The 16,575-nt window shown below is 42.8% G+C and overlaps 1 protein-coding gene across 4 annotated transcripts in view; it reads left to right on the top strand.

Annotated features, from left to right (window-relative positions):
* The window catches only part of PRDM16 (PR/SET domain 16), a 537,737-nt gene that overhangs the window by 252,152 nt on the left and 269,010 nt on the right, over positions 1-16,575 (top strand). For all 4 annotated transcript variants that reach the window (XM_075906567.2, XM_075906568.2, XM_075906569.2 and 1 more), the window contains exon 3: positions 15,125-15,175. In XM_075906567.2, coding sequence (XP_075762682.2) covers positions 15,125-15,175 — 51 coding nt within the window. The remainder of the gene's footprint in view (positions 1-15,124; positions 15,176-16,575) is intronic.

Raw genomic sequence — 16,575 nt, 5'->3', positions numbered from 1 at the left:
ACCTCCCGTATCAACTTCCTTCCCAAACCTGTAGCATGGTACAAAACAACTTTGATCAATCGTATCACCAATTTATGTATTTTAATGTTACATCATTAGATGGTAACATATAGAATCATATTGGATTGTTACATATAGAATCATACCCTGAATAAGATTTCCATAATTCTTAAGTATTGGGGATTAATTATACTCTCCCCCCATATGCTGGTAGAAATTATGTCCCAATTCAAACCAATGTCATCACAGCTGTTTAAGAGAAACATAACGCTTTTGTTCTTGAGGTTGGCAAAGAGTGAATTTGGCTTCAGCTTCAACACATTGTTATTCTGAATGAAACCAGACAAGTCTATCTATAGACTCAAATTCCAACTCAAGTGTCCCAGATAGCGCTTGAGTTATTTAGAGCCCTTTCTCAGGCAGCCTAACAAATCCATGCTGTTCATCCTCAATCATCCACCCAGCCAGGAAAGCAAATGTTGCTGTTTCACCCCCAGTCTCCAATAAATACGAAGAACATCTTTCCTCCATTTCCTCTTCATTTCAGGTACATCAATTTGAAGTACTCTGAACAGGATATTGAAAAGTTCCTCCATTTAGCAGTGCTGCACAAACCCAATTCACGCAGCCCATTATGGCTTTTCATATGGGGTTTGCCAGAAAATACTGTGAAGCACAAAGATTTGTTTTTCTTTAGGATGAACACCAGAAACTCACTTCTAGGACCTCGCACATCTCTGTCGTCATCACAGCAATGGTACTTCAGAACCAAGGTTGGGGAAGAAGGACACCAGAGCAAGCTGTTTCGATGTTACTTTAAACGGAGTGCTCTGATGTCTCAAGCATTAGCCCCCCATTGATTGCCCTTGTCCTGATGCTGGGCTCCTGCCAGATTTCACAAGCTTTTCCTGCTTCTTCTCCAGGATGTGCGTGGACTTCAGATGCAGAGAGGGGTTGGGAGAGACTTGAACTCTGCCAGTCCATGCAGTCATGAGTGGCACAAAAACACTTCGCCATATAGAAAGCTCATGAGACAGCAGCTCATGAGACAATCAAAAGCTGTTAAAGCCAAAAAACAACAAACAACCCCCCCCCCCAAAAAAAGCCTCCCCCCCAAACAAACAAAAACAAACAAATAAAAAATGGGGATGAGGGGGAACCCAACTGATGAGATGTTCCTTGGGGGTCGAAGGTCAGATGTAACTATGATATCCATTTTGTTTCATAAAATGAGCATGTATCTGTACTCAAGAGGGGATCCTCAACCTTCATTCCCTCCAACCTTCACCAGTAGAATAGTTATTGTGCACAAAGGTAGCTTTTTAGGGTGGCAAGGTTTTTAATCCATTTGGCCTTTCCTATAACTCCACCTGGGAGGTCTCTCAGTGGCTTTAATTTCAGGGGGCTCCTTGGCGTGGCCTGTCTCTCTGCATGATGGGGTGGTTCTGAGTGCAGAATGGTGAGACAAAAAGGACCATTAATCATGGCTGTGTTTGAGGAATGTCAGGAGGCTCAGGTGAAGAGGGCAGCTTTGCACAGCAAGGTGAACACCGGTGTGCACGTTATGGGGGATGATGTTTACACAGAAAGCGTCTGGATTAGGGTTAATATTAAACCAACTCCTTCCCTGTCTGTATTCAAATAATGACAAGGACCTGCATTTGCCCCATTGTGCCTCGTTAGTGTGGTTCATTGTACACGGTTTGGGAAGCTAATTGCTGGGCTCTGCAACGGGGATTAAGGGAGTTTTTATTTGTAATTTGGGACATCTCTTAAAATCAGACTGTTCATTATTTCGCTATATTAAATAATGAAGCAGAATATTTAGTAGGTTGGGGAAGAGAATTTTGAATCAGAGTCACTAACGTGTCAATTCCTGGCTCTGCCACATGCTCACCCTATAACCTGGGGCAGCACACCTGGGCTAGACTGGCAAGTTTTTCTGCAAAATCATCTGCTTTTGCAGAAAAGCTTGCCAGCTGTCTACACTGGCCACTTGAATTTCCGCAAAAGCACTGACTTCTTACTGTAAGAAATCAGTGCTTTTTGCAGAAATACTATGCTGCTCCTGTTCGGGCAAAAGTCTTTTTCCGAAAAACTTTTGCGCAAAAGGGCCAGTGTAGACAGCAGAGATTTGTTTTCCGCAAAAAAAAGCCCCGATCGAGAAAATGGCAATCGGGGCTTTTTTTGTGGAAAAGTGCATCTAGATTGGCCACGGACGCTTTTCCACAAAAAGTGCTTTTGCGGAAAAGTGTCCTGCCAATCTAGACGCGCTTTTCAGAAAATGCTTTTAATGGAAAACTTTTCCGTTAAAAGCATTTCCGGAAAATCATGCCAGTGTAAATGTAGCCCTGAAGTCTGTACCTTGGTCTGTCAGTCTGAGAAAAGGATGTTCCTTCCTTACCAGAATGTTTTAAGGCTCAAGTCATTTCACATAATTTTTAATCTTTTCAAAAACTTGGCTAACAATCACTCTCCAGGTTGCAAAGATTACCTACACGTTTGGATCTATGTCCAAAGTGAAGATCGGAGGCTTAAAACATGTTGTTCCAATTTGGGCTCCTGTCCAAATATTTCTCAAGTACTGAGAAAATGGGCAGAATAAACAAAGGAAAAAAAGATCGAAAGTTGCATTTAAAGTAGGTCACGCCTACAGTTTCAACATGATTTTGAAATGATTTAAAAATCATTATAGTATATAAGGATCCAAAAGGGTTGGAAGTATGAATATTTCTTTCAGTTGACTTCGGTGGGTTTTGTGAAGGGTCCGGAAACTTTTAAAAATTATGCGTACCTGTGTGTGTTACAGAGAATATATTTACATATCTACTATGTATTTGACAGAGTTTGTCTGTCTGTCCATCAGTCAGTCCATCTGGCTGGCTGTTCAACAACTCCTAGTCATAAGAGCTAGGATGACCAAAATTGGTAGGCAGCTTCCTCTCATCATTACTGAAAGCAACGTCAGGGTTTGGTTTGTGCCAGGACGATGGGATGTGCCTGGAATGGGATTGCTTCTCAGAAAACCATACAGGAAGGAGACAGAATCATCAGGCAGATGAAAGGGGCTGCCTGGGAGCACCCCACATCCCATCTGGGGCTGCCCCAGCACCAAGCTGCTGCCACACCCCTTCAGACGCCCTTTAGGGAAAACAGAATGGGCTAAAGCCCCCCATTCTCAATTCATAACAGAACATTGCTAGCTATTCTCCTTTGTCAGGGAGTGAGGGGAAAGTGCCCAGTTTGCTGCATTCCTTGCCCTGGCAGTGGAACATAGGTGGCAGATGAACCTGGATCTGTTCCAGCCAGAGAACGTGCACCCATCTGCCAGCTGTGCCTGCTGGAGCTGCAGCGGCCATTGGTAGGCACTTCTGACCTGGCCCCAGTCCGCTTCAGTGAGAGAGGGCTGGGGCTGTCCTTTCTCCATGGGGCCGCCAATAAATGAACCCCTCTTGCCCAGCTCCGCCCCAGAGCAATGATCTAATGAAGCCTGGACATGTTCATTTTATTTTCCAAAAAATAAAAATTGAATTAAGGACCTGAGCAACACCAGGTAAATCTTCTAGCCATGTAATATATAAAACCACAATAGTAGGGAGAAAGTGCACATTTGGAAAGTGCACATTTGTTCTCTTTATTTATACCGTGATGAAGTCCATCCAATGCACGGAATGACTTTCATTCACTGTTAGTGCACACATATAAAGTATGTTATAGAAGTCGGGACAGTTACTACAGAGCAGCAGTGTTTTTTAACATTTGGCTCTATAATAAGTTTAACATTAAAAAGCTTTACACAGAATAGTGTCAAGGTGGGCTAAAAATCTACAAAAGCAATGATTTTCCTTTTAGTATGCAAGTGCCAGAGGACTGGATTGTGGAACAGGTCAATGTTTTGGTTTCATTTCAGTATCTGAAAATTGGCAAACTATTTTGCAAAATTTAATTAAACAAGTGTCTTCGTTTCAGGCTTGAGTGTTTCTAATGGCAGGGCTGATAGCACCTAAGCTCTGATTTGAGGGCAATCACTTGCGTCATTACAGCGAGTAATGACTTTCCCTGTTTCTTGCTGATACTAACAATAAAAAACACATCACACGTTCATTAAAAAAACCCCATCTTCGGAAGCCAGAGGATTGGGAAGGTTGTTGGGATGAACTGGTTGTAATAGAAGCAACAATCCGGGGCTTTTGTGTATCTTGGAGACAAGTGACACTGCGCGTATAATAGAAAGCATGTGAATTTGCATGATCTGATCACGAAAATAGCGCATACTCTCCTATCAGCCGCTGTATCTTTTACTTGAAGATGACTATGACGTATACGGACAGCAGGTTACCTGAGGCAAATGTGGGACTGGGTTTTGAGTTCGGACATAAAGATAAGTGTGACAAAGGGAAAATACCAGCATTATTAATATGATATAAACAATAACATAAGAACATAAGAATGGCCAGACTGGGTCAGACCAAAGGTCCATCTAGCCCAGTATCCTGTCTGCCCACAGTGGCCAATGCCAGATGCCTCAGAGGGAGGGAACACAACAGGTGATTCTAACGTGATCCCTCCCCTGTCACCCACCTCCAGACAAACAGAGGCTAGGGACACCATTCCGACCCAACCTAGCTAATATTCAGAGTGCCATCCAAAGTGACCGAGTGAAATGTGAGGCGTGGGACAATCCATGGCCATTCTGAGGGCTGGGCAGGAAGTGAAAAGTGGAATAGTTTTGGAATGAGCAGCAAACGTATCCAGCCATCCTTTCACAGAAGGGGAAGGACTAACAGGAGAGGTGGAAGGCATTATTAAATTGCAGAGATGGAGACGGTTGTTTGGCTGGTGATGCGAATGATTTCAAAGAATCAGGGGCAGATTCTCAGCTCTGTCAACATGCACCACGAATAATTTCCCTGATCACAGCGGGGTTCCTGACACTCACACCAAGCCCCAGACTGTAAAGGTATTTAGGCATTGCCACTCAGTTGTGCAAGAGTAGCGTGAGAGCCAGGGTAAGCTGGGTGCTTGTGCGGTTACTCAGGAGAGATTCAAATGCTGCCCAGCTGATTAGCAGAGCACCCACAGCTGGGTGTTTTGTTTCTACTGGTGGTGCACATTCACACATGCTTTGGTGCACATGAAGAAATGTATTCCACACATGGATAGAAAAAAATCTGCACGTGGATTGAAAAGGGACCATTGCTTAGGACTAGGGATGTAAAATCCTGGCTAATTAGTGAATTGGTTGAATGCTAGGTTTAACAGGGTAAGGGCAGGATCCCAGTGGGGAGTTGCCGCTGCCAGATCCCCTCTGCTCTGGCGCATATGGAGATGCCCACCGGGACCTTCTTCACTGATGCATTGCAGATTCTTGTAAGAAACAATTTGGCAGAAACCTGGTGCTGCTTTTGCTGGTTGCATGGATCTATCATTTCACTGGGTGTTCCCTGGTATTATGCCAGGAGAGTAAACAGCTGGGATTCTCAAATGTAATTGACCTGAGTCTGTATCATGGTTCCCATCACAGACCAGTAGGCTCAGGTGAGATCCCATTGACTTCTGCTTAGGCACAGGAGTCCGTTCTCATAGATCACTGTGCAGGAGGAAGCCTCGTTTTATAATTGTGCTCTCCAGATTCTCTGTGGCTGTCTCTGAAGGCTGCAGTGCAGAAAACATTCAGCAGATTCCTTCCTACTGTAATTGAGAGCCAGGGTCCTTTCCTGAAGTATCTGATTCTGCTTTTTTGCGTGAAAGATATTGGATACATACTAGCAAAGCATCATTATTATGTTTGATATAGGTCAGTGTGCAGCGCCCTAGTATATTGTGAAGAATGCTGCAGTTAGCACATACAAGTTGCTATTGACACATTACAACTGGTTGGTGCATGACAAAGCCAGTTTCTCCTGCTATTAAAATCTCCATTTCCACATCAAAAGCTCAGAGTGGGACACATCTGGCCCACTTAATTAGCCTCATTAACATGGGTCATACAATTCACAGGTACTTCCTCTGCAGTTGTGTATATCTCTTGGTTTCTGTTATTTCCAGTCCAATTCATCTGATGAAGTGGGGTTTGCCCATCACAGCCCATGATTCTGTATATTTTGGTTAGTCTCTAGGGCTATCCATACTACGGGATAAGCTTGAATTGAGATACGCTATGTTAATTGCATAGATGGAGCTATGTTAATTGCATAGATGGAGTTGAAGTATCTTAAAATGAATTTTGGTGCCGTCCACACTGCGGGAGGTCAACAGGAATACACTCTCCCTTCGACTTCCTTTACTCCTCATAGGAGCAGGACTACCGGCGTTGATGGGCGTGCCTTCTCAGTTCGAATTAGCCTAAGATGCCACAGGCCTACTCATTGTTTTTAAAGTTACAGACTAACATGGTGATCTCTCTGAGATTTTTTAAGTGACCGTTGTGATTTTCAGAGTCCAGGTAATCGTAGATGGCAATAGTTAGGCCTCTATTCAAGAAAGCATTTAAGTATATGCTTAAAGTTGAGCATCTGCTTAAGTCCCATTTACTTCAGTGGGGTGTAAACACATGTTTAGGTGTCTTTCCTGAATTGCAATGCTTTTCTGCATCAGGACTTTAGTAAATAGAAGATGATGTTGACAAAGAAAAAAAACGCATTTAGAAAAATCTTTGCAGTCTTCATTTGAAGGAAACATTCGACAAATTCTATTTTATATAATATGATTATAAATGTGTGGGAAACGCATCAGAATCAGCTTTCACACTGATCATCCGCAGCAGGGTTTGGCCCAGCATATAGCTTCTCCACCCTCAAATTTGCTGAGTGTGTCATATCATGCCCATTTCAGATTTTTTTTTTAAGTGACAGTTTATCTGAGCTCAGGGAATGAATGGATAACATTACTATTTACATAAGCTCATTGTGATCTGTCTCAGTAATGTAATCAAATTAGGGTTAACTGCAGCTGGAGAATGCCAGCTTGTAAACTGTTTTTCAAAAAGAATCACATGGTGTTGCTTGACATGTTTAGTATACATGCAGGAGGCTTTGCAAAAATTATAGCACATCCCTAACTAATGTAACAAAAGTGGGGATTCTGCTGCCATCATACCCTCCACCCAGGAAATGAACTAGAGTGAAGTTCTTCGATGATTGGAGGAAAGAGCCCTCCAAACAGATTCCTTTAACAAACATTTCTCTGACATGGCTGCTGCTGACATGTTGTCTGTCTTTTGGCTAAAAACGACAGAGCCGTTGATAGAAACAGCATATGGTGTAAATTTTGAGGACATTTATGAGCAACTGTGTTAACTGCAGAATTACAGCCCACTGTGCATGTCAGGCAGTACATTTAGGATTTCGGCATTCTCATAAGACGAAATCTGGCCTCAGCAAGAATTACGCAATGAGTGGATTTTCAATTTTTGGTTGCTTGATGGTGGTACTTTTCTTATTAGAATCATAGAATACTGGAATTGGAAGGGACCTTGAGAGACCATCAAGTTCAGTCCCCTGCCCTCACTGCAGGACCAAGCACCGTCTAATCATCCCTGATAGATGTCTGTCTAACCTGCTCTTAAATATCTCCAGAGATGGAGATTCTACAACCTCTGTAGGCAATTTATTCCAGTGCTTCACCACCCTGAGAGTTGGGAAGTTTTTCCTAATGTCCAACCTAAACCTCCCTTGCTGCAATTTAATCCTATTGCTTTTTGTCCTATCATCAGAGGCCAAGGACAATAATTTTTCTCCCTCCTTCTTGTAACACCCCTTTAGATACTTGAAAATTGCTATCATGTCCCCTCCAAGTTTTTTTCCAGTCTTCCCTCCAAGGTCATGTTTTCCAGAAATGGATTGTTCCTTCCTAAGTGGAGTACTTTGCATTTGTCCTTATTGAACTTCATTCTACCTCAGACCATTTCTCTAGTTTGTCCAGATCACTTTGAATTATGACCCAATTCTCCAAAGCAGTTGCAACCCCTCCCAGCTTGGTATCATCTGAAAACTTAATAATCATATTCTCTATGTCAATATCTAAATCATTGATGAAGATATTGAACAGAACCAGATCCAAAACAGACCCCTGTGGAACCCTACTTGTAAAGCTATGCACCAACCTTATAGCAGCCCCATCTAGGCTGAATTTCCATAGTTTATTGATAAGAAAGTCATGAAAAACAGTATCAAATGCTTTGCTAAAATCTAAGTATACTACATCCATCACTTCTCCCTTATCCCAAAGCTTGATAGCCTATCAAAGAAAGCTATCAGATTGGTTTGACATGATTTGTTCTGTACAAATCCATGCTGGCTGATACCTATCACCTTGTTATCTTCCAGATGTTTGCAGATGGATTCCTTAATGACTTGCTCCATTATCTTCGCTGGCATAGAAGTTAAACTGACTGGTCTGTAGTTTCTTGGGCTGTTCTTATTGCCCTTTTTATAGATGAGCACTATATTTGCCCATTCATAATACTATTTTTACTATTATGATGATGAATTATGTTTACGTGTGTTACAGTAGTACCTAAAGATCCCAGTTCAAATTAGTACTCTTTTTCCTGCACCGGAGTCCTTACCTATACGCAGAATACTCTGTTGCATTGGGCATCCAGAAATTTGGGGCACCGCTGGGTCTCTCATTCCTCCTCTTATCTCTGTTCTGTGGCTCTGCTTCCTCCAGAGAGAAGCTAGTTGACTCCAAAGGGAAAAAGCCTGCCAGAGCTATTTGCAGAACCCTGAACCAGTGAACGAGCTGTTCCAGTGGCAACGAAGCCATTTCTACGGCGTTTGCCAGCCCCAGGAACATACAGTCAGCATCTGAATTTACTGTGTGACGCAACAGGACTTTCGTTTAAATTCTGCTTTAAAAAATGAATGAGCTGCTGAAGATTATAAAATTTCAGCTCTAAAAAATCACCTCCAGCTGCCATCAGACCAATCGGCACCAGTTGAATAGTGCTGGGTAGGCCCTGTTCCTACAAACACACAGGGTCCATCCACACCACAGTTAAACATCCGTGTCTGGCCCATGCTCTGGCTCCGGGGCTGTAACATTTCTGTGTAGTCATTCGAGATCAGACTGGAGCCAGAGCTCTGTGCCCCTCCCCCTCTCACGAGGCCCACAGCTTACATTCCAGCTCAAGCCTGAGTGTTTGCACCCCCGGACACCCTGAGGCTTAGGATAGCTCTGCCTTCCCAAACTGTCAGCCTGGCCATGCCCACCCCGCCCCCAGAACACCCAGTGTAGAATCACAGAACACTAGAACTGGAAGGACCTCGAGAGGTCATCGAGTCCAGTCCCCTGCCCTCACGGCAGGACCACGCACCGTCTAGACCATCCCTGACAGGTGTCTGTCTAACCTGCTCTTCAATATCTCCAGTGATGGAGATTCCACAACCTCCCCAGGCAACTTATTCCAGTGTTTAACCACCCTGACAGGTAGGAAGTTTTTAGGCATTCTGGGGGTGGAGTGTTGCTGCCCCCAGCACCCAGCCTCCCTGTGCTTCTGGCCGAGGAGGCTGGACCCACCTCTTCCCCTCCCCTAGTGCTCTGAGAACTGCACTTCAGGCATGCTCCCCTTCCTTCTCTTCCTCTCCCCGGTCCTCCAGGGAGTGCTTGGCATGCTGCCTCGCCTCCTCCCCTCCCCAGGGCCTCAACAGAGAGGGTGGAGCTGTAGCTGGGACTGGGGGCCTGCCTCCCCCGCCCCAGCTGCACTAACCTCCTATGTCTGCACCACCATTTTGCACCCACTGGTCCCAACAGCAGGTGTTCAGCTGTAGACATAACCGTTAGTAAATGACAGACTCTGCTGCCCCTACGATCTTACGCTCCTTACACACGCACATTATTCTTATTGCTACTGCACACCTGGGGAAATGAGGTGTTTAGTGATTAAGGTATTTGACTATCTTACAGAGGAAGTCCATGGCCTATCTGGGAAGTGATCTTAGATTTCTTGGGTTCCTAGCTATTGTCTCAATAACAAGACCATCCTTCCTCTTCAAAGTCCTTTGTAAGAATTAACTAATCTGTCCTTTTCATGCATGTAGAAGAGAGATAAGTGTTACCTAGGGCTGGGCCAAACCAAATCTCGGATGCTGAAACCTCATTTCCTACTCTTGAACTTGGAGAGGTGCAGATTTTGATCCTGATTCGATAGTTGAATGATTGCTGTGTAGCAAGTAAAATCAACCCCTCCTCCCCCAATCCAACCATATGAACTTTGGAAAATTTCAAATTAGGACCCTGAATATTGTTACTTCTGAGTGAAATTAGTGGGAGCATGAAAGCCCAGCTCCTTTGAAGATCAGGCTGTTCCAACAGCAGCTCCGTGGAATCTGCTTGGAGCGGTGAATGTTAAACTGTTTAATTTTCAGTATAGCTGGCTGATTTCTCTTCATATTTTTTTTATATGGCTCTAGTATTCACCTTTCACTCCTGTTTATGCTTAGCTCCTTTCCAAACCACAATTTCAGGATCTATTAAAAGTAATGTAAAATATAGAATCAGTTAGAACTCTTAATATTTAAAATATGACATGTTGTTAATACAGCTGAGCTCAGACACTTGCCAACATTTTGAGTTCAGTAAATTGATCAATCTCTGCCCTGGGTCACAGAGGCCCATTAATTTCTGGACAGATCCCCAAACCTGGTGTAAATTAGCCAGATATGCCCTCAAGAAGTGCAATAATAATAATAATGTATGTAAATTAAGCTTTCAGACCCAAATCAATTTACACCAACTGAAGGTCTGTTTTGTTGTTTAAAAAGGGATTTTTTTCTTTAAAATATGCAACATTTCTCATTTAAATTTCGATAACCTAAATTTCCATCTCAGGATTTTGGACTCTTGCAACGCCAGCTGATGGTCACAGTACCCTCTGACATTGAATTTAGGCTATAACCCTGCAAGGTACTGAGCACGTGAACCTCTGTCGAGAACTTAAGCAGCTGTTCTACTTAAAAACAGCCTTACCCTATACACAGAAGATGCGGATGCATAAGGCAACTGAAAATTTGGGGAAGCACTGCGTCTGAATATCCACCCACCCACTAACCTCTTCCTATCCCTCTTCTGTGGCTCTGCTTCCTCCGGAGAAGATGTAGTTAAGTTAAAAGGGAAAAATGCCTGAGCTATTAGGAGAACATGGTACCCGTGAAAGAACCTTTCAAGGGGTAATGAAACCATTTCACAGGCATTTGCGAACCCCAGGTACATACTGTCAGGGTGTGTCTAGACTACAGGGTTTTGTTGACAAAAGGCTGCGTCTACACTACCGCTGAGTTCTGTTGACATAACGTCGACAGAACTCGGCAGTTTTGTCGACGGCGGTAAACCTCATTCTACGAGGAATAACGCCTTTTGTCGACAGAGTTCTGTTGACAGAAGGCGTTATTGCATCTACACTGTCCTTTGCATCTATACTCTCCTGTCGACAAAGCGGCTTGCTTTGTCGATAGAACTGGATGTAGTCTAGACGCTCTTTGTCAACAGAAGCTTTGTCGACAGTATCTGTCAACAAAGCATCTGTTGACAAAAGCCTGTAGCCTAGACATACCCTCAGTGTCTGAATTTACTGGGTCAGTCGACAGGATCTTCATTCTAATTTTGTTTTAAAAATATTTCAGGAGTGTGTTGCTCATATCTCTAAAAAATCATACCTCCCACCCATCAGGCATAAGGGCACCAGTTTAATAGGACTGCGTAGGGCCTCATAAATCCTAAGGAGCAGTCCCTTCAAAATCAATAGAATTTCTTAAATGCCGTGTTGAACTGAGGCTGAAGTATTGGCTGGAACTTTAGCGTGCTTTCCCTGATGGCTCCTTAGAGCATTTTGTAGAATGTAAGTACTTAGCCTGCTCATCTACCTGCTTGCCTGTCTCTAACCTCTAGCCATCACGGAAGTGCAGTCACCTGAGGGGGAGGATTTGGAGAATACCATGCGCAGGTAGAGGAAGAATATAAACAGGCAAAATATGAATAATTCAAACAAGAATTGGGCCAGATCTCTGGAGTTAGGACAACACCTGCTGTTAAAAAAATGCCAGAAGGCCTTTAATGAGCACACGTGGGTTGGAAAGCATCCATCTCATCTGAACGAGGTCTCCAAGAGCTCGCTCCTCCAAACCCAACCCATTCCCCTCACCAAGGCTGGGATGCTGACCCAAGGGAAGTCTTTGTGAATGCCAATCTAATTCCCCACAGAGCTGAGGCACCAGAACACTGTTTATAGCAGGGGTGATGGAAGATAATGGAAACCATATTCCCCCTTTGCCCGCCTAGTTCCTGCCCTACTGTCCCGAGACCACTGTGATTGATTCCTTCTTCCTCCAGTGTGAGCATCTCCAGTGCATGAGCATTTCTTGAGCTGGTATATTAGAATCTTTTGCGGGCCTGGCTTAATTATTTTCAAATACATTATATCCTTACGGCTAATGGAATTTTTTTGAGGTGTGCTGCTGGTGCAGTATATTGGAGGCAGGGGGTTTCCTGGCATCTATACCAAAAATGACTGCATCGAGACCAGGGATGTAAAACAATATAAATATATTCACCTTATAACCGCTAATAATTCTATTGGTCACATGGTTAACTGAGGGCAGGAGGCTGCTCCTGCCAGTCAAGAGCCGGTTAATTAGTTCCTCTTTTGCATTTGCAGCACCTTAGTTCAAATCTGGTAAGAGTGGTGCTTACCGTGTAACTGGTTAACCGGTTACCCATTTACATCTCTAATCACAACCTCTGGATTTTCCGATGCATTCCAGCTTTTCTGTGCCTGTACTCTAGGCTGGATGTTTGTGATTTTGTGTGTGTGTGTGTGTGTGTGTGTGTGTGTGTGTTTGCATATGTATGTGGCACTAAAAAACTATTAACTGGAGCACTTGAAAAATTTCTGCAAGATTTTTTTTGGTGGGAAACACTTGCAAACTAACAGTGAATAATACTAGTATGGCTGGTATGCCCCCAGCAAGTAAAGTGTTTTTGAGGTCCTTCGGTATGAAACGTGTTTTCTAAATGTACACTGGTGCTTGAGTGGAATGCTCTGAACTGGGACGTCCCATTGGTGACACTGTTTTTGGTTTTTTTTAATCAATCAGACATCCTTTTAAGAGGCAAGACTAATTTGAAATATGCTACTGTCCTGGAGTAAAATATAGAAACAAAAGTGCATTCATGGCATTCCACCTTTATTTTGTCACCTTTTAATCGTTGATATATTTTGTTACATTTTTATTATAGATTTTAATGCCATTTTTTATTGTAAATATGTCACAAAGGTGTAGCCGGGTTAGTCTGTCACTTCAAAAACAATGAGTAGTCATGTGGTACCTTAGAGATTAACAAAAATATACAGAATCATGAGCTTTCCTGGGTAAAACCAGATGAATTTGTTGAAGCGGGTTTTACCCACAAAGGCTGATGATTCTACATATTTTTGTTAGTCTGTAAGGGTATGTCTACACTGCAGCATTATTTTGAAATAACTAGCGTTATTCCGAAATAGCTTAGTCCGCATCTACACAGCAGGCAGTTATTTCGAAATGTCAAAATACTGTCAAGCTGGAGGACTTTTTACTCCAACTCCTCTAACCCTCATTGTACGAGGAGTAAGGGAAGTCAGAGGAAGAATACTGTATTTTGAAATAAGTGCTGTGTAGACCAGGGCTACGCTATACGCGGCCCGTTTGTTTACGGTCTGCGGTACAGTTTGGGTTTTTGCGGGGCTCAACACAATGGCCCGCGTATGAGAGCCAAAACAAAAAAGTCATCAATTCAGTTGAGATGTGTTTTAGTAGTTACATTCCTGGACTGTCATTGCTCATTAAAAGTGCTGTCATATGGGTGGAAATCAGGTGAATATTGCATTTTATTAATATCAGCAGAAATTACTTAAATAGGGCCTGCGTATTCTGTAGTCTTGCCTTAATCTTTGTATTCATATCCATCAGTGTGAACGAAGCTATTTGCATATGTGTGTGCATATATTTGCATATATATTTGCATGTATATACAACCACACTTAAGTTGTGGTCCTCAGCATGTGCTGTGAGTTTGTGGACTCTGGGGCTTCCAAAGCCCTGGCATAGATGCTCCCAATTTCAAAATAAGCTACACAATTGACATAGCTCAATTTGCATAGCTTATTTCGAGTTAAGCCCAGCTGTGTAGATGCACCTTTAGGTGCCACAGGATTAGTGATTGTTTTAATGTTAAATATGGTGCATATTATTTAAAAGCAGGATTTAGAATACCACGAGTAGCTAGAAACCATTAAGCCCTTGGCACTAGCCCAAGAGCGGCCTTAGACGAGCTGCGGGCAACTGGCGCCCTAGGCAAAACATGTGATTGGCGCGCGATCAGAGCCCCTGCCTCCAAACCCCTCAATGGCCGCTTAACTTGGCGCCCTAGGGGACTGCCTAGTTCGCACCTATGGACGGGCCACCACTGCACTAGCCAAATATGCCCCCAAGAAGTAGGATTTATGCTAATATTATTCTGCTTACTTATTGACTTCAGTGGGATTTAAGCATGGGCTTAAGTGCTTTGCTGAATTGAGGCCTGAAGCAGCAGGTTTAACTTCTCATCAATTTCAGACTAATTCTATGAGAGACATCCCAGAATAAAACGATTACTGAGGTCCGTTGCAGTGTATTTCAATAATAGTAAAGGTTGAACCTCTCTAGTCCGGCACTCTCTGGTCCGGCAACATCTGTGGTCCAGCATGATTTTAATATCCAGATGTCCCTTTATCAAGGTGTGGCCAAGTTTCCCGCAGTCCCATAAAGTTTGTGTACAGCCACCAGTCCTGACTCTCAGTGTTCTGTGCTGTTATTTAGCTCCAATTCACCCCTAAATGTCTTCTGAGAGCCCAACAAGCAGTGAAAGGGTTGGCAATGCTGCTAGACAATATTGACCTGCCATGATGTGGCAAATTCTCTGGTTCAGCCCAGTCACCTCCCAAGAGTGGCGTACTAGAGAGGTTCATCCTGTAGTACTGGTTTAAATATTATTGCTAACTGTTAAAATGTTTACATGGATATCCTGCAGTTGAAGGCTCTGGCCTTTGTATCGACTGGCATTCTTTTTCACTGCAAATTGGCTTATTTTTGTCTTTATTATTTTACAGCAGGTACTGACTGATCCTGAGGTGGCATCCCAAGAGGGCTGTATAAAGAAGGTAGGAAACATTTTAATCTTGTCCAAGTTCTGTTCATTACCTGCCTTTGTAAGTATTTTCACTGCGTTCCATTTCCATGTGCACGTGAATATGTATGTATGTATGTGTCCAAACACACGAAAATGATTTCCAAACTCATTTTTCAGTTATATGAGGGCAGGATTGTACCTCTAGTTTGACCTGGGGTACATTTATGTGTGATTTGTGGATCCAGTACGTAGGTAAAAGGAATCCTTGTGGCAGTTATAGGCCAGGGAAGAACTGTTCAAACCTGGAAACCCCATTTTCCAGTGAAATGGTGTCTGTTCTAACTTAGAAGTAGAAGTCCGTTCCCCATATGATGTTTACTTGAAATCAAGGGCATCTGGTATGCATAAATAAAAGAACAGAATTTAACTGGTCTTATGTATCACCGAGCTTTCCTTCAGTTTGTGATGTCTTAAGCTATATTTGCAGGGAAAATCTGCTTTCAGGTATATTTCAGCTGTATTGAAAATTCTATAAATGTCTATATTGGAACAGTGTGACAACCCCATAAGCTACCTGGGTCATTAGCCTGTCTAGTATTTTGGTTAGGATTATTTTAAATAATATACAAATAGGATTATTTCCATTGATATCTTTGGTTCATGGTAATACTAAGGCAAAGCATAATATTTGATATTAGTCTATCTAGATGCCCATAAAAGGGGTGGGATGTCCTTGTTTGAGTCATGGGTTGTCTTTAATTCCTTTCACATATTATTGTCTTATTAGAAATAGACAAATATGAGATTCAAAAGCGTCAAATATTTTAAGTTGGAAAACTGTAACCTCTGCCATTTTATTCAGCCGGTTAGGGACATCTTCAACACCATTTCTTTTTGCTCCAAAAGCTAAAAGAAAACACTCGTGCAGTTCTGCCAAATGCAGTGAGATCTAATTCTTGTCAGGCTCCAAAGTTAATTTAAGAACAGATATTAAGACACATCTATGTCCAGGAGGGTCTGTTCTATTCTCACCAGGTTGAGCAAAATCAGCGTTTATTTTGGAAGCTAAACTTTCCTCTATGAAATGTCTGTTAACCATCCATTGACCTTGCAAGGGGACCGATAGCAATAGGGCTGAACTTTTTACCTTGTTGATCTCCATAACTCATTTCATGTTCCTCTGTGCCTCAGTGGGATCCTTTTGTTTGAGTAGACATGGTGACAAGGTGGCAGGTTCTTATTATCATAACCCACTTATCACAACGGTGGACGGAAATTTTCCATGGCCTGCACTGCTCTTCCTTTGTGGTAGTCTCTTATTACAATATTGCAAATTCACATTTAAACAGAAGAAGGCTTTGAACCATGGAAGAATATGAGGAAACATTAAACTGACATCTTCAGATTAATTTTAAAAAAAACCACAGTACA

Source organism: Pelodiscus sinensis, chromosome 24, assembly GCF_052426305.1.
Source record: "Pelodiscus sinensis isolate ZL-2025 chromosome 24, ASM5242630v1, whole genome shotgun sequence".
NCBI lineage: Eukaryota > Metazoa > Chordata > Testudines > Trionychidae > Pelodiscus > Pelodiscus sinensis.
Note: the sequence above shows the minus strand (reverse complement) of the source record. Positions and strands in the feature narration are given on the sequence as shown.